This window comes from Podarcis melisellensis (assembly GCF_964234715.1).
Source record: "Podarcis melisellensis genome assembly, chromosome: 11".
Classification (NCBI taxonomy): Eukaryota; Metazoa; Chordata; class Lepidosauria; order Squamata; family Lacertidae; genus Podarcis; species Podarcis melisellensis.
In genome coordinates, this window is record NC_138543.1 from 17955975 (window position 1) to 17983455 (window position 27481).

Consider the following 27481-nt stretch of genomic DNA (forward strand, 5'->3'; position numbering starts at 1 on the left):
TATGCTACTGTCCTATGAATGCTTATCCAAATACAATGGGATTTATTTCTGAGTAAACTCACAATGGATTGAGTTGTCATACATAACACTTACCATGAATTCCATATACATTGGTACCTCGAGTTACAAACGCCTCAGGTTACAAACTCTGCTAACCTGGAAGAGTTATCTGGAGTTGAGAACTTTGCTCCAGGATGAGAACAGAAATCGTGTGCCGGCGGTGCAGCGGCAGCAAAAGGCCCCATTAGTACACCTCCAGTTAAGAACAGTTTCAGGTTAAGAACGGACCTCTGGAACGAATTCAGTTTGTAACTAGAGGTACCACTGTATATTCAACTTTATCAGAATGAAACTGAAAAGAGGTATTTTACTGCTGCTAGGAATGTTTTCTTCAACACTCATTTCAATTACGCTGTTCTAAATAAGCAACAAAAAGCAAATTCCTGAATTACTGCCAGTAGCAGCAAATAGCCTGGGCCTGTCAAAATGAAAGATGGCAAGCTAGAAAACAGAAAGAACACTGTATTCTTTCTCTCTATCTCTGAAGGACAAGCATTAAAGTCTTCTATGATACCAAATATTCAGCACCAACACTATCTGTGATAAGGGATAATACTCTGGGGAGGGGGAAGAAGAAGAGTTTGGATTTGATATCCCGCTTTAACACTACCCAGAGGAGTCTCAAAGTGGTTAACATTCTCCTTTCCCTTCCTCCCCCACAACAAACACTCCGTGAGGTGAGTGAGGCTGAGAGACTTCAAAGAAGTGTGACTAGCCCAAGGTCATCCAGCAGCTGCATGTGGAGGAGCGGAGACGTGAACCCGGTTCCCCAGATTACAAGTCTACCGCTCTTAACCACTACACCACACTGGCTCTAGGAAGGGAAGAGAAAGCAAAGGGTTCAGACACATTTGCACTGACCACACGTCCCAGTGCCCCACAAGCTGCAGGCGCACCACTGGGATGCACACCCTGATGTTCACCATTCACAGACACATTTATGGCTTCCAAAAGACTCGAACCAATGGCTTCAAGTGACAAGAAGGGAGATTCCGACTAAACACCAGGAAGAACTTTCTGACAGTAAGAGCTGTTCGACAGTGGAATGGTCTCCCTTGGGAGGTTGTGGCCCCTGCTTCCATGGAGGTTTTTAAGCAGAGTTTGGATGATCATCTGTCATGGATGATTTAGCTGAGATTCCTGCATTGCAGTGGGTTGGACTAGATGACCCTTAGGGTTGCTTCCAACTCTACAATTCTATGATCCACCATCTATGCCCTTACCCCACCCCTCTGCCTACCTGCCCACAGACCCAAACAGCAAGCAGTACAGATCAGTTGAGAAAACTTGCCACAAAAGCCAATTCTCTGAGAATTTATGTTAGACGACTTTGAGACCACTTGCTGGAAACTTCCTCAATCCTTGAAAGGTGACTTGAACTTAGGAAGTAATGAAAACCAAATTTCATGTAATTTTAAATTACTACAAAAAGGTTTCAACTTGGGAAGCAATCAGACTGCAGCTCTTATGTAATTTTAAGCTATTTGCATTGCTACTTGCCTAAAGCACCTGATCTATCTCTTATTGCTCATCCAGTATTAAAATCTGCACACTCTCATCTAGTCTGAATATTCTGTGTGATAGTACTTTGACTATCTCATCATATTTATGCATTTCCATTTCTCAAAGGAGAACTGGGCCATATATAAAATGCATGCTCTGATGGCAGATGAACAGAACTATAAGAACTGATCCATCTTAGGAATACATTTGTAACAGTTATATTAAAAGGATATACAGTACAAGATCCTTGCAAATGTGAAATAATGTTATGGGAAATTGTTTGAAAAGTAAAGAGGTACTCAACATTTTTGGTGTAATAAACCACAATGAAAATTACAGCAAACAACAAATTTTATGGCAGCAATATTTACTTAAAGATAAGTTCTTACTGCAATGGATGGGATATGGAGTATAATAACTTATACATTCTGATCACCTGTATGTCTCTGTCTTTTCCTTAACAAGAAAAATGCCATTTTTGGGAAGGGGCAATTTTCATTGGAAAAATAACATGGGAGAAGGGTTAACCTGCCAATTCCATCACGAATTTCCTAATCTGGATTAAGGCTGGCCAAAATTGAGAGACAGGATATCCAATTTCCATTTCCAATTTATTTAGCCTATGAAACTTGTGAAAGATTGCAAATAGCTTATTAGGAAATAGGAGAATCTAATGTAGAAAAGAAAAACAGCTGGAAAGGCTTATTGCCATTCAGCAACAGTTATTGCTTTGCTCAGTAAAGCTCGGTGTTTCATTCTGCAAAACTGCGCTTAATCACCCTGTTCTCAGACTTTGCTGGTCCATGAGTATAATTTACTAAGTATTTTCTATGCAGGAAGAAGAATGCATCGGTTTAATCCATTCATGCCCTGCTGATGGAGTGTGTACAAATTTTTGAGTGACAGAGGATTCTTCATTTAGGAGACAGGGAAGATCATGGATTTTCAGTTACATGCAGACCGAATTTGTGTTATGGTAGTCACTTAATTAGGCAATTTTTCATCAATATATCAAACAAAAAGAGGGTTAAAGGTGGGTGGTTGTTGTTTTTAAGTTGCAATTTTCTACTCATCTGGAAGTGTTCCACTGACATCAGGGAGACTTACTTCTGAGTAGATATGCATATGATTGTTCTGCAGAACACAGATCCACAAATATCATTGTCAAATTCAATGTACTTTCTGTATTGGTAACTAATATTATACTGTATTGTTACATACAACACGGACAGACAACAGCCATTTAACAAAATACTGTATTCAAAGACCTGCTTATATTCCATATATTGCTTGCCGTTATTCTAAAGTATAAAATTCATGCTGCCAGGTTGACTAAGGAACGCCATTTTAAATTGTCCTTGTTTGGGGGAAAGGTATGACTAGATTAGCTCTAAAATGCATAAATGATTATTTGGTACAACCAAGACTCTGTGGATATGTTTTTGTTCAAAAACCTTACCAAGTAAATTATGTAAATGACAGTTCCTCTCCCTTCAGTATTAGTCTGAGACTAGCATTGCAGGTCAAAGATGAAAGCAGCCCAATATGACGCTTCCATCTCTCCAAACTTATTTTTCTTTATTTTAAAAATATGTGACACAAATCTGTTATTTACCTACTGGTAAATAAACTTCAGCACTTTCTCTATATTTCTAACAAGCCCAAAGCCAACATACAAATAGTGATTCACTTTTCCGACTTTCTACAATAAATGTGTTGAAACTATTACGTTTCTTATGAGCGAAATTTGCCAGTATTCAGTTCATTCTGTTGTTCAGCAATAACGTGTTCTATTTTACTAATAAAAGTGATCACATGAAGTGTGTAATGCTTGAGTGTTTCTTTTCCACTCTTCTGCCATAGTTAATGGTTCCTGAGCTTCTCCATTTTCCTTCTGATGTCACCAGCACAGTCTGTAATTTCGCCTTGTTTGGTAAGTTCAGCAAAAGCAGCAGGAAGTCAGGCTATGAAACCACTGTATCCTCCTAGAACAGCTTTCTTGTTGGCAGATCAGCAGGGACACTATATTGACAGAAACCACAGACACCAGGCCTGAGGGTATCAACAAAATCAAACTGCTCAAACTTCCCCCAAAGTAACAGTGCCTTGGAAATCAATTATGAAGTGCTGTATTTATACATGTATGTCATGTTGATTTTTTTTACAGCTTTCTTTTTCCATTTTTGAGTCAAGAAACTAAATTTCCTAGCACAATTTGTTGGAGCAACCCGCTTCTCTGCCATGAAAAAACACACTGAAGCAACTTTTGAGAGATGAGCGTTTGAGATGCTCTTTTCTCATGGAAATGAGTTCTGAAAATTCCTTTACAGACACTTAGGGCTTGCAAAAGCATCACTTCAAACATTTGCCCTAGATTAGCTGCCATCTGCCACCACATTGTGCCAGATTCTATGTTAGAAGCTAGATACATGTTGTAATTAGCCCCTAGTAGACAACAACCGGTTTCCTCTAGTGAGTTAAAGCCAAGTAGAACTACATTTAACAAACACTGCCTCTTGGTACAGAAGCCTAGGACATAATCTATGCAAAAGATATGGGAGAGGGATCAGCAATTTCCTATGTTCTACAATGAATCAATGGCAGACATGTTCACAGTTAAGTAGCTTTTAAGCAGCTGCTTTGTACCACCCTAATGTTGCACAAATTACACATTTATCCCACTCCTCGGGAATCTCAGTGTTTATATGAGCCTTTCTGTCTCCAGCTTCCCTAAACACTGCCTTTCTCTTTTGTATTGCAATGAAAGGCTGCCTAAATGTGTGCAACCCTAGAGAGAGGCAATGGAAGCCAGCAGGCATGGAGCTCAATTTGAATTTGCCTTTCCACGTGGATTCAGAAAACCAGGGTCCTTTACTCTGGCAAACAGTGGCTCTTGAGAGGATGTCAATTAGACAGGAATAGTTTGAATGAAGGGGCCTGTAGGCTGGGCTCTGGGGTCACCAGCTTCCTGAAAGGACAGTGGTAGAAGAATATATTTGGTATTTAATCCTGTTGTATTATTCCCAACCACTATGAAAATGCACAAGTTACCACTTCTATGGGCAAGTGATTTTAAATGCCCAACATGCTTCATCAGACAAGGTGACATAGAATCACAGAATGGTAGAGTCGGAAGGGACCTCATGGGCCATCAACCTCCTGCAATGCAGAATCTCAACATGCAGTTCCCCATCCAATTTGAAACCTTATCGGACCTTGCTGAACTTTGCAAATGCGCTAGCAGACAGAACCTCCTTTCTTGTTTCCATGTGACATCCCTTTAGATATTTCAAGATGACCATCATAACTCTGAATAATGTGAGAGTCAGAATGGTCTAATTAACTAAGGTTCTCAGAGCCCCTGGTTAGAGGTCCATATCTGGCATGGGCAGAGAAATCCCAGCTATAGGAGGCTGGCAAAATTTACACGGGCTTAACTCCATGAAGGAGCGGGGCTACTGGACTTACACACACCCTTCCATTTTGCCAGTGTAAGTTCTGCTGGGTTGCTAAGTCACATGACCAAGCTGAAAGAGGTTTGGAATAAGTTTAAGTCTACCCCTGTCCTGTCCTGTCCCCAGAATACCCCTTTTGGGGGGCTTACCCCAGCGTCAGTTCAGACAGTTTTGGCTGAGCTGGGATAAGGGACTTCAGCCAACACAGCCTTAGCTTACCTGGCTCAGCCAAATAGTCACCTATTCGAAACTCACCCATCCCAGGGGAGCTTAACTTTGGATTGTGCTGTTACTGTTAGTCTCAGAAATATTTCCTCATCTGTTAGCTGAAAATGATTGTAACAGATTTTCATTACAATTATTATTTTTTTCAAATCAAAAGAGCTAATTAACTCCTGGGGAGTTGATAATTCTACAGTGGGAACATTAGGTTACCCACACTTTCTTCTGTCACTTCCCCCACCCCACCCCAAATAAACAAGTTAATAATAAATTACCTTCCAAAATCTTCAAAATCAATAGTCCAGAGAATCTGATGCTACTTGGGGGGATCCCATTAGCTATATTGCACATCATGTTAAATATGATAATGTAAGGCTTTAGTGTTTTTAAAGTGGGTCATTGAATAATATTGTTGGAGTTAAAGGGGGCAGGCTGTTCTCCTAACAACCTACATGGCTCCTCTTCAGCATCCAGATCTCCATTTACCAAACTGCTGGTTCAGACTTCTCCTGGGGTCCCAGATTCCCATTCACCTGCCTGCTAGGAATGTGCCCTGGGTGGGACTCCTCCCACTCCCAGTTCTCCTCCTCTTCTGACCACACGCTCCAACATGTCTTTGCAGGACTCATTACACTATGAAGCTCACAAGATGTTTCTGAGCACAATTCAAAGTGTTGGTGCTGACCTTTAAAGCCCTAAACAGCCTCAGCCCAGTATACCTGAAGGAGCATCTCCACCTCCATCATTCTACCTGGACACTGAGGTCCAGCACTGAGGGCCTTCTGGCGGTTCCCTCACTGCGAGAAGTGAGGTTACAGGGAACCAGGCAGAGGGCCTTCTCGGTAGTGGCGCCCCCCCCCCCCCCCGTGTGACACCCTTCCATCATATGTCAAGGAAATAAACAACTACCATATTTTTCCGTGTATAAGACTAGGTTTTATCCCTAAAAAATAATGTCAAAAATTAGGGGGCATCTTATACATGGATACATCTCCTTCCATTTTCTTAAATCTGAGTCCCCGTCTTATAGACGGAAAAATATGGTATCTGACTTTTAGAAGACACCTGAAAGCAGCCCTGTTTCAGGAAGTTTTTAATGTTTGATTTTTTTATCACATTTTTAATATTCTGTTGGGAACCAAACAGAGTGGCTGGGGAAACCCAGACAAATGGGTGGGGTATAATTAATTTGTTGTTGCAGATAAAACAAGCAAAATGTTGTCACCCATTTAAGTATCTATTAATGATCTATTATTGTAGATGGATTTGCGTGATTTTCTAGAGAGCTTCGCAGAGGAGGTTTTTTCTGCTTTACATCCATTTTGATGCACTCGAAAAACAAAACTCACAACACATATCAATCTTTAGCTGTCACATACTTATATCAGCACAATTACTTCTGCCACTTTGCAAAACATAGGGCTCAGACTATTATGAGTGATGCAACACACATATCAAGCTATCAGAAACAGATGAGAAGATAATACAATCCCCCAACAGAAGTGATGAAATCGTAGCAAGTTGAAAACAAGTTTTGCTTATCAGGCAATGCTACCAAAATAAAGAGTCCATCTTGGTTCCCACTGTCAGATTCTTTACTACTGCTAACACAGATCTTAGGATGTTGAAAGGCTAGACCAGGGGTCAGCAAACTTTTTCAGCAGGGAGCCAGTCCACTGTCCCTCAGTCCTTGTGAGGGACCGGACTATATTTTTTGGGGGGGCGGGACGAACAAATTCTTATGCCTCACAAACAACCCAGAGATGCATTTTTAAATAAAAGGACACATTCTACTCATGTAAAAACACACTGATTCCCGGACCGTCTGCCGGCCAGATTTAGAAGGCGATTGGGCCGGATCTGGCCCACGGGGTTGACAGATATTATCTACATAGTAAGGCTTGTCAACAAGCACAACATTAATAACTTGGGTCTTCCACCTGAAAGATTCTTCTTAAATACATCTCTTAATGGGGTATGTTATCGGCACGAACTGCATACAATATTTGTAGCTGTGTGCAAAAAAAACCACATTTATTATTTATTAGTACTGGCGTTAAAAGAATAAGTGTTTGGTCAAGTTATGAATACACTACTAACGAGTTAAATTTTGCATTATGCTTAAATACCCGAGCTCGAAATGAAACAGAGAGAACAACTAGAATTGAAGCCTAGAGACCTTTAGAAATGGTGGCTCTTAACTGAAAGTAAATAAGGCATAACTTCTCTGTGTGGATTTCCAAGTGGATGTCCAAGCCCAACCACACCTTGGTTGGGATGACTGGGATCAGGAAATCTGCACAGGGATTTGCTTTTGTCTGATTCCTGCCCCATTCTTAGCCTGGGGGTGATTAAGTATTTTGTTAATTCAGGATGCGCCTCATCTATATGTGGGTGCTAAATGTCTAAGGGGAACTCAGGAGAGCTTCCAAAAAGGTTTGTCCATCTTCAACATAAGAATCCCCCAAATATTCACAAGGCAGGCAGGATCAAGAGTACCTGCTTGCTACAGACCTGCATTCTTTTAGTGAAATAGTTGCAGACAGTGCTATTTTTCTAGAAAAGAGGTGACAGAAATCACCATGAACACTTCCTTTGTTCTCTTAGAATGGCAATGGTGCTCACCTGAGAAGTGCCGGAACAGAGTCCCAGCGAGTTCAGGCTGAAAAAAATCCATGATTACAGACTTAGTAAATACAATTATTAATCCAGTTGCAGGACTGCGTCAGAGTCATAACCATAAATATGGGTAGCTAAAATCCACTGATCTGAAGACTTTGTTGGGTGCAGCCCTGATTGTTTATACTTCTCTGTTTCTACATATAGGGTGCATTTATAAGCAATAAACACAGGAAAATTACAGCTTCGAGTTAAAGGTCAAGTTTCTTGTTAAAAGAGGAAAAAATAGAAAAGTTATTTATTAAACAATGATTATTTTCTGGCTTATATTAATAATATACATCAGCTATGCTGACATGATCAATGGTCTAATTTGGTAATACAACATTTTTGGTCTCTCATCCACAATGGCTTATTTATCTCTGAGAAAAGGATGAATTCTGTTTGTTTTCAACAAGTATGTAGGAGATCGATTTACCAGTATGAAATAATGCACACAATTTTTCATTCAAGTTCAATTTGCCTAGTTCAATTTCCACATGCATCATGACTCATCATAAAGCAAGCATTCTAGTCCACCGTAAACTAAGTGATCAATCAAAAATTAAAACAAATCTGAAAACTGCAATCTTGTTTAGGACATGTGCTTGTAAGATGCTGTACAAAAAGTGTATTGCATTAACACAAGCTCACTGGCACAAATCTAATGTGCCACATGCTTCCTTCTGCCACCCCCAACCCCAGCAATAGTTTAAATAAACTTGGAATAGAATGTGGCTGCTATTTTCTAATTTTCACCAGAAATAAATAACAGCTGTTGCCTGAAGCAAGAGAGGCAAGCATTGATCTCTTCGATTCATTATAAGAACACAAACTGTACATTGAGTTTTTATTTCTATTAGTGTTTCAAGATACTGTTGTAATGTAGCTTCTCCCTTCTCCATGTTCCATTGTAGAAGAAACCTTTGCAAAAATCACACAAAGCCAAGTTTAATAAAAAAGAAAGACCCTAATACAACAAACCACAACTGAAGCCACATACCACAGAAGTCAGGAGTGCAACTTCATGATAAAATTCTCATCGCCCGTCTTGTTTAAGGAAATAAAAGGGAATGGAACCTAGTGGAAGTTTCACATATTGCAAAGTGCCATTGTAATGTAATACTGAATTACACTGAAATTCATTTGCCATTTTGTTGCCATTCAACCTGTTTGGAGATAGTTTTAGAACTTACTTTTTTTTAAAAAAAACACTCTCTCAATGAGAAAGATATCATGGAGATATCAGCAGACTTGGAGTTTGCTGATTTTTTAAAATCTTTGGGGAAACCCCAAAATGAGGACTGAGCATGATGAATGGACACTGAAGAAGAACTAGACCATTCTGTGGAAAGAGAAAATCAAGGGGAAGGGGAAGAGAATGGAATATCTCAGAAAAAGACAGCACTCCACACTGCAACATTTAGTTGCAGGCCCCATCTATTTTGTATGTAATACATAAAATAAGTTCATATTCAAAAGTTTTGTAAATATTTAATATAACTCTTGGAACTGTCAGCAGGAATATTAGTTTATCCTTCTTGAATTACCTTGCAAGTTTTGTTTTCATATTCAGACTGATATGATGTGCTGAATAAGACTTGTACTGCTCCACTGGTCATTTTGTTAGCTATTCATGCTGATGATAATACACAGTGTAAAACTAATGAAAGGATGTGGAAGCAACACAAAGTTAATAATCATCTGTGTGACAAGAGACACTAGGAGTTATCCACAAATATTTATCAGTCTTAGCATGTGGGCAGGATTCATGTGAGGAATTGCTCCTTAAACCAATGAGGCCAAGTATGAAAAAGTAGTTTATCTGGAAAAAGTGAAGAAGAAGGAGGAGAAAAAAGAGAGAAGGCAACAACCACACATAGAGACCTGCAGCCAGTACTCACTAGATGACCTTGAGTGGGAGCATTAAGCTAGAAATGTGGAATGCAAACAGAACCCCAATATTGTCTCACCAGGAGTGTGAAATCCCAGACACTATAGGTGGCAGTTTTGAGTTATATTAGCACCTAGGGATTCATCACAATGGATCAAGTCTACGTTCTTTCAGATCCTGGCTATTCCCTTGTACAAAACCCCAAACTATTTATTGCTGTTCATCCTTGGGCAAAATGGCTTCTTTGCCCACTAACCCAATCTGATATGGTTCATCATCCGGTCAAATCCCCCACAAGCTACATGGTGGCGCAACATCAGAATTCACAGAGTGTAGCAACAATATTGCATTGTGATGCAACTGGGAGTAGCAGTTTGCCTGTATTTCCCTGCAATGGAAGCACTTCTCTGCACTTTCATGTTAAACCAGTTACCTTCCAGTTAACAGCTATTTAATGCCCTTGTTTTGTTGTCGAAGTCACATCGAGATACATTCCCATGTCCAACTATACCTTCTGTTACGACACAATTATGCTTTCTTTTTTATTATTAATGCAACAACCTGTTTCCATTCTCCAGGGAAATGAGTATATGAGCGTGGCAAGCAATCCTATGCTCTAATAAATAAGCACACATGGCAGCTTTTATATCCACAGCAGTGCAGCTTGGTAAGAATTCGTTATCAACAATGTATGCTGCCTCAAGACATTTCCAGTAATGAAAATGTTGCCAGTATCTAATGGTTATGTGCACGCACACAAAAAGCAAATGGCTTTAAGATCACCCCACCTCCTTTCCATGCAGATTAAAAAGCAAAAGGCAGTTTGTCAGTGTTTCTGAATGTTTTGTATCAAGCGAATTGGTTAATAAAAATTAAAGGCACATTCTTATCTTGAGGAAGTCACATTAGTGAACTCTTGACATGTTTAAATCCCAATATGAATTGCCTCAGGAATCTAATATTTTGGTCTGTTGTTGTTAAGCTTCTTTTTAACATCTCCATTTAATGAGACTCGAGAGGTAGAAATTTTAGGATAAATATAAATGATAAACAGTTACAAAGCAAAGGACAGTGAACATGGATGGATTGATCTCAAGCAGTAGAGCAGTGCTGAAATAATAATTACGTTCTAGGAATCTGTCCTACTCTTTCTCGTTTTTTTCTTTCTGAGACACAATGGGGCATGAGGAATATTCTGTTTGGTTTGCCAACCGTACCATTTTCTAGAACCAAGCAGATTTTGTCCCTGACTATTTGGCTCAAGCTCAACAGCGCTGGCAGTGATGTGAAAATTATTCACATCTGATGGAACTTTGGTATTCAAAAAATGCAGGCTGTGTGAGTTGCTTTCCAAATGGAGATGCCAGATAGTGTCAGCATCCATGCTAAGGAGAGAAGCAGATGCCAGCTCTCAACTTCTTTTGTGTAGTGGACTGTAGAGCTGACTGGCCAAACATGAGGAAGCCGCGTCGGATGTTTGGCTTCCAAAAAACATTCGAAAACCAGAGCATTTACTTCTGGGTTTTCAGAGCTCGGGAACCAAAACATTCCAAAACAGAGGTGTTCAGGATCCGAGGTTTGACTGTATAGGTTATGGACAGCTTTCAAAATTATATATTGTATGTACATGAAAACATGCCAGCATTTCTGTCAACATTACACACATGAAGTAGGTTGTTGTCTGGAGAAGACAACAGGCTAGCCCCCTCTGCTGTACATAAAGGCACAAAACCAGCTGGTGTAAATGCATGCAGAAGGTTTTTTAAAGATAATAATGATCCTGCTTTTATACTTCAATGCTACATTAACTTTTTCAATGCACATATCATTTACACAAACAAACAAACTGAGAGAATGTCTGAGCCACGATGTTGCACTCTCTGCTTTTGCAAAAATCATGAACATGATACCAAAACAAACTGCAGTCTCCTGAATCAATGCAGTAATGTGCATGTTTGTGGCAAGATATGGGAGAAAACTCTTGGAAAAGATGAGCTTCTTCTGAATTGTAGCTTATGAGCCTTGAGTTTATTCTAAAGCAAGCCAATGGAGTTCACCCATCACTATCTGATACACACGATGATAACGATGTTATTGCAATTTTTATGAGCTACACCATTGTGCACTTAATCACAGTGACACTGAGGCCTCTCTATTAAATTATGCAACTGCAAATTCTGTTCTAATATGCTCTCAAAATTGAAGACTCCAATATATAATGAGTGTAGGTTACAATCAATGCATGGCTCTATATATAGAAACCTAATTCCATCCTCCCCAAATTTAATGTGCTCTAAATGATGCACTTAAGCGTAAGTAACTATCTTTTTGTATATCTTTGAGAAGATGTTGCTGCATTAATTTTATTCATTCTAACTCAAACATTTAAAAGAACATGTTCTTGCATTTCTTTCTCAGTCACAGGTTGATGCCATGGAAATGCCCTTCATTTTAGAGTTAAAGTTCATTATAAACTCTTGACATGATCCAGTCAAGCTCTCAATGGAAAAAAGGAAAAAGAAGAAAAAGAAAGAAACTCAAACATTTATATCTCTCCCTGAAAATCAGTGGGACTCAAAAGTCTGTAAGTTTGACCCTGTTTTCCCCTGATTTAGCCTGTAAAATAATATCGAAATCTGAATTGTTCTGAATTATATTTGGCTTGCTACTGTCCTTTAATATCCAGGAATAAAAGAATAACTCTTTGCTTCCTCCATATAAGAACTGCAACATTATATGAATGCCTCATTCCCTCCAGTACTTTAACGGCTTTTGACATAATCACCAGAGAGCACAGAACACATCTGAACTGATCTCATCTAAGACCTTTATCCTCAATAATGATGGGACTCACAGATACAAAATACTATCTTACTATCTATCTATCTATCATCTATCTATCTATCATCTATCTATCTATCTATCTATCTATCTATCTATCTATCTATCATCTATCTATCTATATGCGCTATGTGTAAAAGGAATGTTTATATGAATCGATACTTTATTATCACTTTGGAACTATACTGTAACACTTTATAGTTTACATTTTTTACTCTTTGTTTTCTTTCTTTTTGTTATGTTTTTGCTTTTTAACAAAATCAATAAAATATTACATGTAAAAAAAAGGAATACATTCAGGAAGTGATCCTCCTAACCACAAACAATGCTAAAGGTACCTTAACAACAGATTTAAACTAGGATGGAAGGGAAACGATATGCAAAATGTTATATATAGCTGAATCAAATACTCAGGAAGAAATTTTAAATTTTAAATGCTTGCATCTTATTTGAGATGGTATTTTAAGAGTCCCCAAAGTTAGTTTAGAAGGCTGACTTAGGAGAAATTTGCTGACATTCCTAGCTACATTCACAGTCTTAGTTGCAGTAATGTTGATATAGTTAAGAGACTATTGCAGTGGTACCTTGGTTCTCAAACTTAATCTATTCCAGAAGTCCATTCCAAAACCAAAGCATTCGAAAACCAAGGCACATTTTCCCATAGAAACTAATGCAAAATGGATTAATCCATTCTAGACTTTTAAAAACAACCTCTTAAACAGCAATTTAACATGAATTTTCCTACCTAACAAGACCATTGATCCATAAAATGAAAGGAATAAACAATGTACTGCAGTCACACAATCAATCAATCAATCAGTAGCTGAATTGGATTCCACACAGTCACAAAAACAAAACAAAAAAGCCACAAAAACAAAACCTCAAAATAAATAGCAAAAACAGACAGACTCAGAGTAACACTCAAAATGGAAGTCTGGCACTCAAAAAGTCTGGCAATCAAATCAGAAGCGTAACACTCAAAACGGAGCAAGTTCGGCTTCCGAAAAACGTTCGCAAACCAGAACACTTCCGGGTTTCCAGTCTTTGGGTTCCAAGTTGTTTGAGTACCAAGGTGTTTGAGAACCAAGGTACCACTGTACATGGTTTCTTGGCACCCTTTAACATTTTTTAAAAAAATTATATCCTGAATCTATGAGATATTGTATTGGCGAAACACCTTAGACCCTAGAATTCTAATGTGAATGCTCTTGTGCCTTCAACGAGAGTTTGGGATCTTACAAAAGATTTTCTGCCACCACAGCAGCAAGCAATCAGTGCTGTTGCCCTCAGAGTCACCCTCAGCAGTTGAAATGCCATAGCAAGTTACACACAAACACTGACTAAAGCAGGCAGATCACTGAACTAGCAATAGCCCTAGAACATGATCTCTCCAAGAATTGTTGGGTTTTGTTTTTGTGCATTCCCAAATTAATTCATTGACACAGCTATGTGGATTTGATCCTAAGAGTTTAACAATGAAATCCTGTGCATGTCTACTTAGATGTAAGCCCGGCTGAATGGGACTTACTCTCAGATGACCTTCTTCAACTGATTTTCAAGTTAAACCTTTGGGATGTATCAGCCTTCAATGATGGCAAAATTGTGTATAACCAATTCCTAGGATGCTCTGTATAATTCATCAAAAATTGCAAGCACGTTTCTAAACAAAAGGCTCACTGCAGGAACACTTCACTGATTGATCAATCACCTTTGCCTCATAACCTTCATACTTAAAGTATTATTGACTCTGCAACCATTTTTAAACATCAGATGATTTTTCCCAATAACAGCCATTCAACCAAATATAAACAAGGGGCAGTGATAGAGAGAGTGTGAGTCTGTGAATGCTAATATTTTGTTTCTGGGAAGTTTTCAATCTTTTCAAAGAATTCTTCAATTGTTTGACTCAATAACCTCTGCAAAAATTCCTACTGCTGTCAACAGGATTATTGTTTCACAGAAGGAAAACATGAGCAAGAAACTGAATATGACTTAGCATATGACCTATCATTAACAAATAACATTTGATCCATTTTTGGTGGGTGGCGTGGCGTGGGGGAGGAAATAGATGCTGAGAAAAGTGTTCCTGCCACATTTCGACCTTGACGGAAATATTGTTAACCTTCAGTTGCTACTTTGGTAGGGTCGCAGGTGGCGCTGTGGTCTAAACCAGAGAGCCTCTTGGGCTTGCCGATCAGAAGGTCAGTGGTTCGAATCCCCACAATGGGGTGAGCTCCCGTTGCTCTGTCCCAGCTCATGCCAACCTAGCAGTTCGAAAGCACACCAGTGCAAACAGATAAATAGGTACTGCTGTGGCGGGAAGGTAAACAGTGTTTCCATGCACTCTGGCTTCCATCACAGTGTCCTGTTGCACCAGAAGCGGTTTAGTCATGCTGGTCACATGACCTGGAAAGCTGCCGGCCTGAAAAGTGAGAAAAGTGCTGCCTTTGACTGGGCTTAACCGTCCAGGGATCCTTTACCTTTTTTTCTACTTTGAGGCACTTTGAAGTGATCATGAAGAACATTTGGGTTGTCAAATAACAGCCTGCATTTTCTTGGGGCAAAAAAGGCATGCAGTATAATAATCTAGGACATTTTTTTTTTTGCTTCCACTACAAATTCCCTATTGATCCAAGATCTCTGCCGTTTCAGATCATTCTGTGTAATCATATATTCCTAGAAAATGCATTTCGAAAGAATCACATAGAGGTGGTGAGCATTTTAGGCATGCCCAATTGAAGTGTGACCGCTGATGCATAGGTTTTAGGGACTCTGAAGAGGAAGAATGGGGGCAAAATGGGGGGGGTGTAATGGGGTCTAGCGGGCTTTCTGCCAACACATGCAGTGGTCAGGAACAGAACCTCCACACAAAATGGTCACTGCCTGTATTATAAAACCTACTTGGCAGTGCAAATTATTGTATTTTCCAAACCACATTTGACTTCACTATTAATTGCTGCTGAACATCTATGGTTTCCCAAATGAACATTTAATTGCCTCTTTAGGCCACACCTAAAGCTGCTCCGCTGTAAAATAATAATAATAATAATAATAATAATAATAATAATAATAATAATAATAATAATAATACCAGTGATCACCTACACAATGATAATTATAATTTTCAATCATGAAATGGGTTTGTGGATCGGACACCAGCTTTCTCTGTACTCACCATGTGATTTTTATGCCACTTCATCGAAGAAAGGGTGTAATATATTTGGGCTTTTTATTGCTTGAGTAGAAAGTGCTCATTACCTTTTTCATGTTTTATACATAAGGAAAAAAATAAGAGAGTTTTCCAAGTGGGATACATCACACTGTTGTAGTGGTCGATTTCCTCAAGATGGTCTTCTGGGGTTTTGGTGCAGTTTGTGGAGGCACAGTTGCAGGTCTGAGAGGAGGAAAGCTACTACTGGGGCTTATTCCCACCCCTCCATTTTCTAACGGAAAAGGAGGAAGCGGAGGAGGTGGTGGTGGCAAGGGAGGGCATTGGTGAGGAAGCTTTCCCAGCGTGTGGGCAGGTTCGCTGTGCAAGTGAACCTCCCTGTTTTTAATATTATACCGAACGTCACAGTCTGCACAATAGCCATGGTACTGGACTTTTTCATTAAATCGTACCCGTTCCCGCGTTCCAGGCTGCGGACACCTGTCTTTCTCAGACCTGTGCATCAGAGGCTGCATCGGGACTTTGTCCAAGTTACTATTCGGTATACAACATATATCCCCATTGGGAATTTTATTTGGTCCACCCGGTAAGCCTCCGTTTCGTAGTAGAGTCCCATTAGTCTTTACAGGGTTGGCAGGGATAACTGGCCTATGAGGGTCTTCGCACCGGACTGGAGTCAGCCGCGGAGGAGGAGGCGGTGGGTTCGGCTTCCGCAGCACGGTGAGAATGGCAGACGGGTGGGCCGGGGGCTTGATGAGCGGCGCGTTGGCTCGGACTTTGACTTTCTCCAAACTGGATGCTGTTGTGCTACTTGAGCTGCTGTTCAAAGTGTCCGTTTTTGAGCTGTCTGTCATCTCATCCTCCAGCTGCAAGTCAGAAGTCAGGGTGTCAATCTGGTCAACCACCTGCATGGAAACCAAACACAAATTGTAATAAAAACTGGGGGGTGGGTAAAGGAAAGGCAAGCCCGCTCGCCATCATCTTTGCCTTCGCTCAAAGGTTCAAGGAAGGCTTCCACAGCCTGGTGCCCCCCAGGTGTTGTTGGACTACATATTCCACCAGGCCCGGCCAGCATTCCCAATGGTCAGTGATGATGGGAGCTGGAGTCGAAAAATGTTTTGAGGCCATCAGGTTGGGGGTGGCAGGTATAAGGCATAAAAACTGAACATGCAGTTTCAGCTCTTTGTGTTCTAAATACTGTTTAATGTAAAAATAATATTCTGTGTACAGTGGTACCTAAGGTTAAGTACTTAATTCGTTCCAGAGGTCCGTTTTTAACCTGAAACTGTTCTTAACCTGAAGCACCACTTTAGCTAATGGGGCCTCCCACTGCCGCCGCGCCACTGGAGCATGATTTCTGTTCTCATCCTGAAGCAAAGTTCTTAACCTGAAGCACTATTTCTGGGTTAGTGGAGTCTGTAACCTGAAGTGTATGTAACCCGAGGTACCACTGTACTTATTTAAATTCCTCAGAAACCAGGAGCATGCCCAAAACGTGAACTTGTGACTTCAGGGAGAGAGCTACCTCATCCAGCAAAGGCTAAATCACTATTCCCTGTTCTGCTTCCAACTGACCAAAAAGAGCACCTCTGTCTTGTCTGGATTAAGTTTCAATTTGTTCACCCTCAGGATCTCTCCCTTCCTCCCTCAAACACTCACCTCTGTTGTTTCCACCAAAATATGCTAAGTCTATTGTATATTCTATACATTCCTACTTTTGGCATCATTTTGAGGCTTTCCCTTCTTTTTCTATGCTTCCATATCCCAAGTGATCCTTTTAAACCACCTAGCCCAGTACTGTGTCATCTGAAGGGCAGAATCTGTCCCTGATTTTAGGCAGAACAATTGTACATTCCCTGCTGTTAAAATTTGTTTGGCTGGAGATAGCAGGAGCTGAGACTGGGATACTGTGCATTCAGAGCACATACTCTTGCATGACTCCCCTCCAAGAAGGTGAAGCATCCCAGGTGATTGTGGCCAAATTCTTTTGCTAAGCTGGCTGAAAAATAGGCAACATGGGGAAAAGGGGGGAGGGATGCTCAGAAAAAACTGCCAGAGAAAGTCAAAATGTATGTGCAAATAATTTCAAGCAATTATCCTTTTGCTGTTTTCCATCTCTGCAGAGAATGTTAACCAAGTCTTTTTTTAAAGGAAGAAAAGAAAGAAAATATTAAAAAGATTAAAGACTGGTTTACAGCTATCTGAGTACAAAGAAAGGGGAATGTTTAAAGTCCCCCCCCCCTCATTTCTCAGCTCTTTCATATTCTCTCAGAGCATAGAAAAAGGATTACATTTCAAGTTCTCAGGGTCACTGTAGTTTCTTATGCAATTGCAGAAAAATATGGCTGTACATATATTTCACAATTTTTTCTTTTAAACAGACCACTTCCTAGATGCAGTCCCCAAATCAGAAGATGTGAGAATTATAGATAAGTGGATTCCCTCCCCATTGTTTTTGGTTATTGTTCTATGTGTCACATCTGTTTTGTTTTCACTACTGCATCCTCTAATTTAACTTAATTTCCATAATTAAATTCAAAACTCGCATAGTTATAGTTTGCCACAGTGTACAGTTCACACCCGTTCATAAATTACTACAGTATGTCAGGTTATAAAGGTCACCTACTAAAGCTTTTTTTGTATACCAAAGTCCAATAATGTGGTTTCTGTTAACACAATGCCTTTTTGAGATAACTGATATGATACCTTCAAACACTTATTTTTGACAGGTGTGTGTTGCATTTGTTCGAATTTCTAACCATTGGTAATCGTTGACACTATTTGCATGAATTGCAAATGTCTAAAGCAGGGGTGTCTAAACTTTTTTCAAAGAGGACCAGATTTCATGAAGTGAACATATGTGACCTTTTTTTAGGATTGACGTTGTTGAGCTTTAGGCCCCCGGATTAGGCCCCCAAACGGACTTTGGACATGCCTGGGCTAAAGTATCCAATAATTTAGCTCAATGAAGGGTACAACAGAGCCATTATTAAGGTTACACTGATTATGTCTTATTTATCGCTTAAAATTCATTTTATTGGGAGGAGGGGTGGAAATAACAGAAATAAGCAACAATTACCCTGGGTTAAGTCTGCAAGTAGTACTTGTGATCAAGGACCACAGCAGTTTAACACATGCTAAGCCTTCTGTAGCATAAAAGTGTATATTTTTTCCACCTTCAACTGTTCATGCTAATTCTCAACATCCCACTTACAATCTAGATTCATTCAAGACCCTGCCATCCACAACAGTGGGTGAGGTTACCTGACACTCATTTGAAAACACTCCCCTTTTCCATGCCTTTTCTTCCCTGAAAATACCCCAGCTGAATGAAGGAAGAAGTGGAAATCTTAATCTTGGTATATGCCCTCACCTGTAACATCACTGGGCAAATGAGGATTTACCACTATCTCCATTGCCAAAATCACCTGCATCTGTTTCCAGGTGGACACACAGCATAATTCAGAGTCAATCTGAAACGAGTTTTTATTTTTGAAACTGTTATGTACTAAGCTTGGATCCTGCCCTGCAGATGGTGACAGCAGTCACGAAATTAAAAGACACCTGCTTCTTGGGAGGAAAGCAATGACAAACCTAGACAGCATCTTAAAAAGCAGAGACATCACCTTGCCAACAAAGGTCCGTATAGTTAAAGCTATGGTTTTCCCAGTAGAGATGTATGGAAGTGAGAGCTGGACCATAAAGAAGGCTAATCACCGAAGAATTGATGCTTTTGAATTATGGTGTTGGAGGAGACTCTTGAGAGTCCCATGGACTGCGAGAAATCAAACCTATTCATTCTTAAGGAAATCAGCCCTGAGTGCTCACTGGAAGGACAGATCGTGAAGCTGAAGCTCCAATACTTTGGTCACCTCATGAGAAGAGAAGACTCCCTGGAAAAGACCCTGATGTTGGGAAAGATTGAGGGCACAAGGAGAAGTGGATGACAGACGATGAGATGGTTGGACAGTGTTCTTGAAGCTACTAACATGAATTAGACCAAACTGCAGGAGGTAGTGGAAGACAGGAGTGCCTGGGGTGCTCTTGTCCATGGGGTCATGAAGAGTCGGACACAACTAAATGACTAAACAACAACAACAACACGCTTGGATCCTAGAACAATAGGCAAGTAGGATCCTAGAATGCAACAACTGATTGGCTTGCAGCGGCAGCCCAATCAGACCCCAGAGGAAGTTAATCAGCCTATTAGGCTGGTAAGATCATAGAATGTAACAACTGATTGGCCTGCAGCAGCAGCCCAATCAGGCTCCAGGACGGAAGCAGAATCAGTCAATCAGATGGGACTCATTGTGTAAAGAATGTATATAAAAGCCGGAGGTTTGGGGGGAAATTCAATCACTGTTTTACAAGCTGCAATAAAGAGCATGAAATCACTGCAGGACTCCGAGTATATTTCAGAAATGAACTCAGTTTCTCAAGAAATGCATTTCAGGGGCAAGCAATACGAAATAGATCCAGACTGTGTATGGACCAAACAACTACTCAGTCTCCATTTTGATACTAGAACAAAATGCTGTGTGTATGCAATCACAGCCACAACGCTGATGATGTTTAATATGCAAATTCCATCCAATGCAACTTATTTTTCATTTGTGTGCTTCTGGGTTCGCAAACTAATTCTAGATCCAATCAAACCACGTTCCAGAAGGCCTAGCTCTGATTGACAAATCACATTACAAGTCGGGTCTGCACAGTGAGCAACCTACCAAGCCAAATGCTGTACATCAGTCACGTATTGTTGCCTGCCAGTTCTTGACAAACTCCATTTTTTGCAATCTGATGCAGACAGGGGGAAAAACTTCAGTGCTAATATTCATTGAGCAAACATGCCCTTAAATCAATCTGGATGTGACACTGCAGGCTTGATATATGGAGCCTCCACATCCAGTTAAATGTCCAAAAGCATCATTGCAACTTCAGCAGAAGCAGAATATTGTCTGTCAAGGATATGGATCTGCCTTGTATTGATTTGTATCATTGGCAAATTTATCCCTGTGTTGCCTACTCAGGTGGTAGTAGCTGCCTAATATCTCTATTAGGCATCCTTCCCAGCCCTGCTATTCAGAGATGGTGAGCACTTTTGGAATGTACAAAAAGGAAGTTGCCTTGTACCATATAAATATAAGTCTTCCTATCTAGCTCGGTTCGTATACAGCAGAGCTAGTCTTCAAGATACCCTGCAGAGGACAGCAGGTTAGTCTACACCAGGCATAGGCAAACTCAGCCCTTCAGATGTTTTGGGACTACAATTCCCATAATCCCTGACCACTGGTTCTGTTAGCTAGGGATCATGGGAGTTGTAGTCCCAAAACATCTGGAGGGCCAAGTTTGCCTATGCCTGTAAGGTAAAAGTAAAGGGACCCCTGACCATTAGGTCCAGTCGTGGCCGACTCTGGAGTTGCGGTGCTCATCTTGCTTTACTAGCCGAAGGAGCCGGCGTACAGCTTCCGGGTCATGTGGCCAGCATGACTAAGCCGCTTCTGGCGAACCAGAGCAGCGCACGGAAACGCCGTTTACCTTCCCGCTGGAGTGGTACCTATTTATCTATTGCACTTTGACATGCTTTCAAACTGCTAGGTTGGCAGGAGCAGGGACCGAGCAACGGGAGCTCACCCAGTTGCAGGGATTCTAACCACTGACCTTCTGATCAGCAAGTCTTGGGCTCTGTGATTTAACCCACAGTGCCACCTGGTCTACACCAATTGGTAGCAGCTCTCCAAAATGTGTGACCCGGTATAATCCTCATCCATACCTCAGCCTATTTCTCCTATAGTGAAGTATCTCATAACCCTCAGTGGAAGAGCTTCATAAGATTTGGCCATTTAGCTTACATTCAGGGGTGACACTACTAAGTTCACAATAATAAGGAGGTAATTGCTGCCATGGAATTCTACTCAATATTGATCCAGAGTGGATTCCAATGTATAGTTAGCAGAGTAAAAACTTAAAACACGTTGCAGGATTCCCCCAAAATAGACCAGAGGAAATTGATATTTCAGCCAGCAGAGCTATACTGCTACTGAAGGCAAACGGGCATAATGGTCACAAATCCGATACATTTAGGATTGGCACTGTCCACAAGAAATCCAGTTGCAGCAGACTTAACTTAAACTTACAATAACTTAAAATAAGACTAAAACCTTAATACTAAGCATACAGGGGCATCTCTGGTTACATACGTAATTTGTTCCAGAGGTCCGTTCTTAACCTGAGGAACCATTTTAGCTAATGGGGCCTCCTGCTGCTGCCGCGCCGCCCTCACACAATTCCTGTTCTCATCCTGAGGTAAAGTTCTTAACCTGAGGTACTACTTCCAGGTTAGTGGAGTCTGTAACCCAACGTGTTTGTAACCCGAGGTGTTTGTAACCCGAGATACCACTGTACTATATAAAGAACACCACACCAGAAGGAATAGAAAGTGAAAGTGAAATCCAAGCTCCTTCTGGCCCTACTTTTATAGTCAGCATGACCTTGACAGAAAGAGACAACAAAATCAGTTTAAACCAGCTGTACTCAATTTCTTTGAAGGAATAATGCAAACATCATGAACCTTCTGCTTGTTTCTTTCACAGAAGGAAGCTTCTAGAAGCTTCTTGAATTAAGTAGACTAGGAAAGATCTCTACACATCAGATCAATACTTTCTGCACTAGGAAATGCAAACTGACAAATTACACCCATTTAGGTTCCTATAGCCTGTCCTGCCCAGTTGCATTTGCATGGGTGCACATATGTGAAATTTCATTTTCTTCCTTCCCCAGCACTGCACACACAAACAGGAACAGGAACAATCTGTTTAAGTATAAGAGAGCTCTGATAAATTAAATATACTGGACTGTAATTCTGGCAGAAATTTTAAAAATATATTTTGAATTTCAAAAGTTTCAACACTTTAATAACATTTTGATACAGAACAATATAGCCACCTCCTACCCTCTATTTCCACCACACTGATTTTAAAGCACTCTTCCTTTGCTTTAAGTCTTAAGGGTTAGGCATTCCAATTTCATAACTATGATACACAATTTACATCTTAATTTCTAGCTGAATAAGTCCTGAAACCCAAATCAAAAATTCCACAAGATGAGGCAGTTTCTCCAGACTTCAGCTTAAAAAGAAAAGAAAAAAGGCATAAATATTGTATGTTTTTGATGTAAAACAACCTGAACATAAAAATGCAGTAGAAACAAGGTAGAATAATTTTACATCAGGGTAGAAGTCGAAGGTCAGCCACATGATCAGATAGTATCATACTGACCTATTCATTCTATGCTAAGGCATGGCTTCATTGCAGCCTTCTTACCTTGGAAAAGGAAACACCTGCGCCCCTCTATCTAGCAGAGATAACTTTAGAAATCTTACACTTGCTTCTCATTGAATTTTTGTGCCCTCTCATATGGATGCTCAAATACAAAATACATGTTCTGGCTATGAAGCATTCATGCAAAAATCTGTTCCCGTATTCCCTCTTTAAAAATGTACAGAAATAGGATCTTGATCCAGTCCTAATCTCTCTCTCTCTCTCTCAAACACACACACAGAGTGCAATCTGCCTCCACCCCAAAAGTAATAATAATAATAATAATTTTATTATTTATACCCCGCCCATCTGGCTGGGTTTCCCCAGCCACTGGGGAGCTCCCAGCAGAAGACTAAAAACACGATAAAACATCAAACATTTAAAACTTTCCTAAACAAGGCCGCCTTCAGATGTCTTCTAAAAGTCAGATAGTCGTTTACAGTGGTGCCTCGCAAGACGAAAAGAATCCGTTCCGCGAGTCTCTTCGTCTTGCGGTTTTTTCATCTTGCGAAGCAAGCCCATTAGCGGATTAGCTGATAAGCGGCTTAGCGGATCAGCTGATAAGCGGCTTAGTGGATCAGCTGTTAAGAGGCTTAGCGGATCAGCTGATAAGCGGCTTAGCAGCTTGGGGAAAAGGGGGGGAGGGAAAAAGCCCCCGCAGAAACTCGCAAGACATTCTCGTCTTGCGAAGCAAGGCCATAGGAAATTCGTTTTGCGAAGCACCTCCAAAACGGAAAACCCTTTCACCTAGCGGGTTTTCCGTCTTGCGAGGCATTCGTCTTGTGGGGCACCACTGTATTTCCTTGACATCTGATGGGTGAGCGTTCCACAGGGCGGGCGCCACTACCAAAAAGGCCATCTGCCTGGTTCTCGCAGTGAGGAAACCACCAGAAGGTCCTCGGAGCTGGACCTCAGTGTCCGGGCTGAACGATGGGGGGGGGGGAGATGCTCCCTCAGGTATACTGGACCGAGCCATTTACTCAATATACTCAAGCAGCTATTATGCTTGATAAGCAGCACATGTTTTTTGCACTCGAGTATCCATACTATCAAACATTACTGTAAGAAGAGCTCACAGGAAACTAAGTGGTGATTACTGTCAGTTACTTATTTACTCCGAGAATAATCCTTTATCTTAAAGATCGTTATCACACCTCCCAAGAAACACCCCCCAGTTGTTTCATATTATTGTGCAGCATGGGATATTTCAAAGTAGATTTTTTTGGCCATCTCTTCTTCGCAAGTCCATATATTTTCTCCTTATGGCATCTTGTAGTGTGTGTGTCATTTGCTGACATGAAAGCAACTAGATAGGCAGAAAGTACTACACTTGTGGAGGGGGAGGTGAGACAAAGTGGGGCATTAGTGCAACTCACCTCTGGTTCTGTGCTCCTACACAGATATCCAGAGCAACCGAGTTTGTGCAATAATTCACCTGAGATTGCAACTGTGGCAATGAGTATACTGGCACAAGATGAAAAACAGAGCAATAGAATGCAGAGTAGATTAAGTGTTTGTCTAGGAATGACTGGTGGCTTTTATGAGATAACTTCTACATTTATATTTGCATTTGTGTCTGAGATGTAAGTGCTATGTAGTATTAAGGAATAAATACCAACCCCTTAATGCATGAATCCTGGAGGCAAATAAATATAAAACAAAGGATAATGCAACTTAGCCTTAAAAGGTTGGAGATAATATCTGTTGTATATCTTCTGAAGTGTGCTGACTCGAGTGACACTGATGTATAGCTCAATGAATCTGACATTGCTTGGAAACCACATTTGGAACGCAATTTAATACCAATGGAAAGCTAGGTTCGTCTTAAGTATTTAGTGGGTGCACTTATAACCGAGAAGATGCTTAACACTACTTTGGCCTGCACCTTCGCACTTAATTGCAACATGTATAAAATCTAAGGAGCTGATGCATTAGTGGTGAAATGGTAAAGCAAAAATCTATATTTTTGAATGTTTAAATTCTCTATATATTTTAGGTATTGCTTCGAGAAAGAAAGTTCATTCTAAAACATGTCATTGTACATGCACACTGCATATATTCGGCCACATGATACAGAAAATTAAAACTAATTCAACACTAAACCATCCTGAACACTGGTGGGCAGCATCTTTGTGAGGTGGGGTGAAAGGGGGGCATTGCAGGTGATGTGGCATGTGTCTGCAGGACAAGTGGGGAGGTGGGCTTTTGAGTTTTTGTGTCAGCATTGCGAGGGTATGTTCTTATTTATCTGTTTGTTTGATTTTGCTGGAGTTTGGAGAGGTTGGAGATAAACTATTTTTAATTTGCTTGTTTGATATATAATATGATTTGGATACAAGTAGTTACAGTTTGACCATGGACTTCACTTACACTGAGCAAAGGAGCAAATGTTTCCGTATAGTATTTAAGCGATAAAAACAAACTCATAAGAGAGACATTTTCCACTTTCAAAAGTTACATGATAAAAACTGTACTTAAATGGTCTGACACAAACATGATACAGCACACAAATATACTCAAACATATCTTTAACTCAGACTTTCAAACTCCATCTTTTTAGGCACAGAAGTCTAATATTCAGTCTATCATGCAACAGTGGACTACAAAGGTTGAGTAACATATAACTAAATGTTAGATTATACCTTCCTAGTCCAAAAATGGAAGAGAATTTGTGACTTTCAAACAAGTCAGAACTATTGGATTTATTCAGAACATTATTCAATAGACATCTTTTTCCTTGGACAATGAAAAAGCTGAGCTTTTTACCTGAGTTAGTTAGTTCATGTAGAGGGTTTTTAAAAAAGTGTAGAGATTTTCAACGTATACAGATGGAAAAGCTCAACTAGGGAAAATCAAATATTTACTATGTGAATAATGAATAGGCCAGTATGAAAGAAAAGAGTGATACTTACATAAGCTAACATCAAAGAACTTCAGGGGGGAAATACTTTAAAAGATTTCTTCATATCTACAGGGCACTGCCTTTAAAGCCACAAATGCTCTCTAGATAGCTGTGTATAGAAAACAAAAAACAACCATGCAATTCCAAGGGTGGGGGATAGGGGTGCAAAAACTAATTGTTAGAATTCTTAGAATAGTACTGTCCTTAGGTGTACACTAGGGGTGCGGATAGCACTGTGGTCTAAACCACTGAGCCTCTTGGGCTTCCCAATCAAGTCAGCGGTTCGAATGCCCACGATGGGGTGAGCTCTCATTGCTCTGTCCCAGCTCCTGCCAACCTAGCAGTTCAAAAGCACACCAAAAATGCAAGTACAGTGGTACCTCTAGTTACAAACTTAATTCGTTCTGGAGGTCCGTTCTTAACCTGAAACTTTTCTTAACTAGAAGCGTGCTTTTGCTAATGGGGCCTCTTGCTGCTGCTGCACTGCTGGTACACGATTTCTATTCTCATCCTGGGGCAAAGTTCTCAACTCAAGGTAACTCTTCCAGGTTAGCGGAGTTTGTAAACTGAAGCGTTTGTAACCTGAGGTGTTTGTTACTTGAGGTACCACTGTAGATAAATAGGTACTGCTCCAGCAGGAAGATAAACAGCGTTTTCGTGTGCTGCTCTGGTTTCGCCAGAAGTGGCTTAGTCATGCTGGCCACAAGACCTGGAAAAACTGTCTGCGGGCAAACGCCGGCTCCCTCGGCCTGTAAAGAGATGAGTGCCGCAACCCAGAGTCGTCTGCAACTGGACTTAACTGTCAAGGGTCCTTTACCTTTTTTTTAAGGAGTAAACTATACCATATGTATCCAATGAAGTTATGCCATTAGGGCAGAGAATTTCACCTGCACAAGAGGATTTCTTATGCCTTTCCCTGTCTCCCCAATCTGCTTCGGAAGGTTGGGTAGACCCTGCAGAACAGATTTTGGGCCGTATTGTGCAGTTGAAGGTTCATGCAGAAATGGCACAAGTTTGTTGAATGCAACTCATAATGGATGCACTCCTCAGACCTAGAGAGAATATCAACTGATTATTCAACCCTTCCCTCCCCGCAAGGAAAGCTATTAATTTCTCATTTTATTTGAGACACTACTATCAGAGAAGATGGAGCTAATAACAAGGGGAATGCATTGTTCACTTCAAGGTCAATAGACAATGGACTGCCACCAAAAAAGAAATATGGGTCAAGTGAAGAGTCCAGAAGCTATTTTAAAAAGCACCTGGGAGAGTGTTATTTAATGAAATTCTAAGTTATAGCCCATTATCCATTGACTCAGACACTTAGCTTGTCAGATCACCTCAGTTCCATCTGTGCTTCTCTGCCCCTAGTTCCAGCTAAGTCTCAATTAATACTGTGAATAACACAACCCTCATCCCTTGCTTAACTAAATTTAAATGTGAATTTCCCCCTACCTC

At 40.4% G+C, this 27481-nt stretch overlaps 1 protein-coding gene across 3 annotated transcripts in view; it reads right to left on the bottom strand.

The window, feature by feature from the left end:
• PRR16 (proline rich 16) overlaps window positions 1–27481 on the bottom strand; it is a 117960-nt gene that overhangs the window by 16275 nt on the left and 74204 nt on the right. For 2 of the 3 annotated variants that reach the window (XM_081930752.1, XM_081930754.1), the window contains exon 2: window positions 15809–16707. In XM_081930752.1, coding sequence (XP_081786878.1) covers window positions 15949–16707 — 759 coding nt within the window. In that variant the 3' untranslated portion in view covers window positions 15809–15948. The remainder of the gene's footprint in view (window positions 1–15808; window positions 16708–27481) is intronic. The other variant, XM_081930753.1, reaches the window with a different exon arrangement.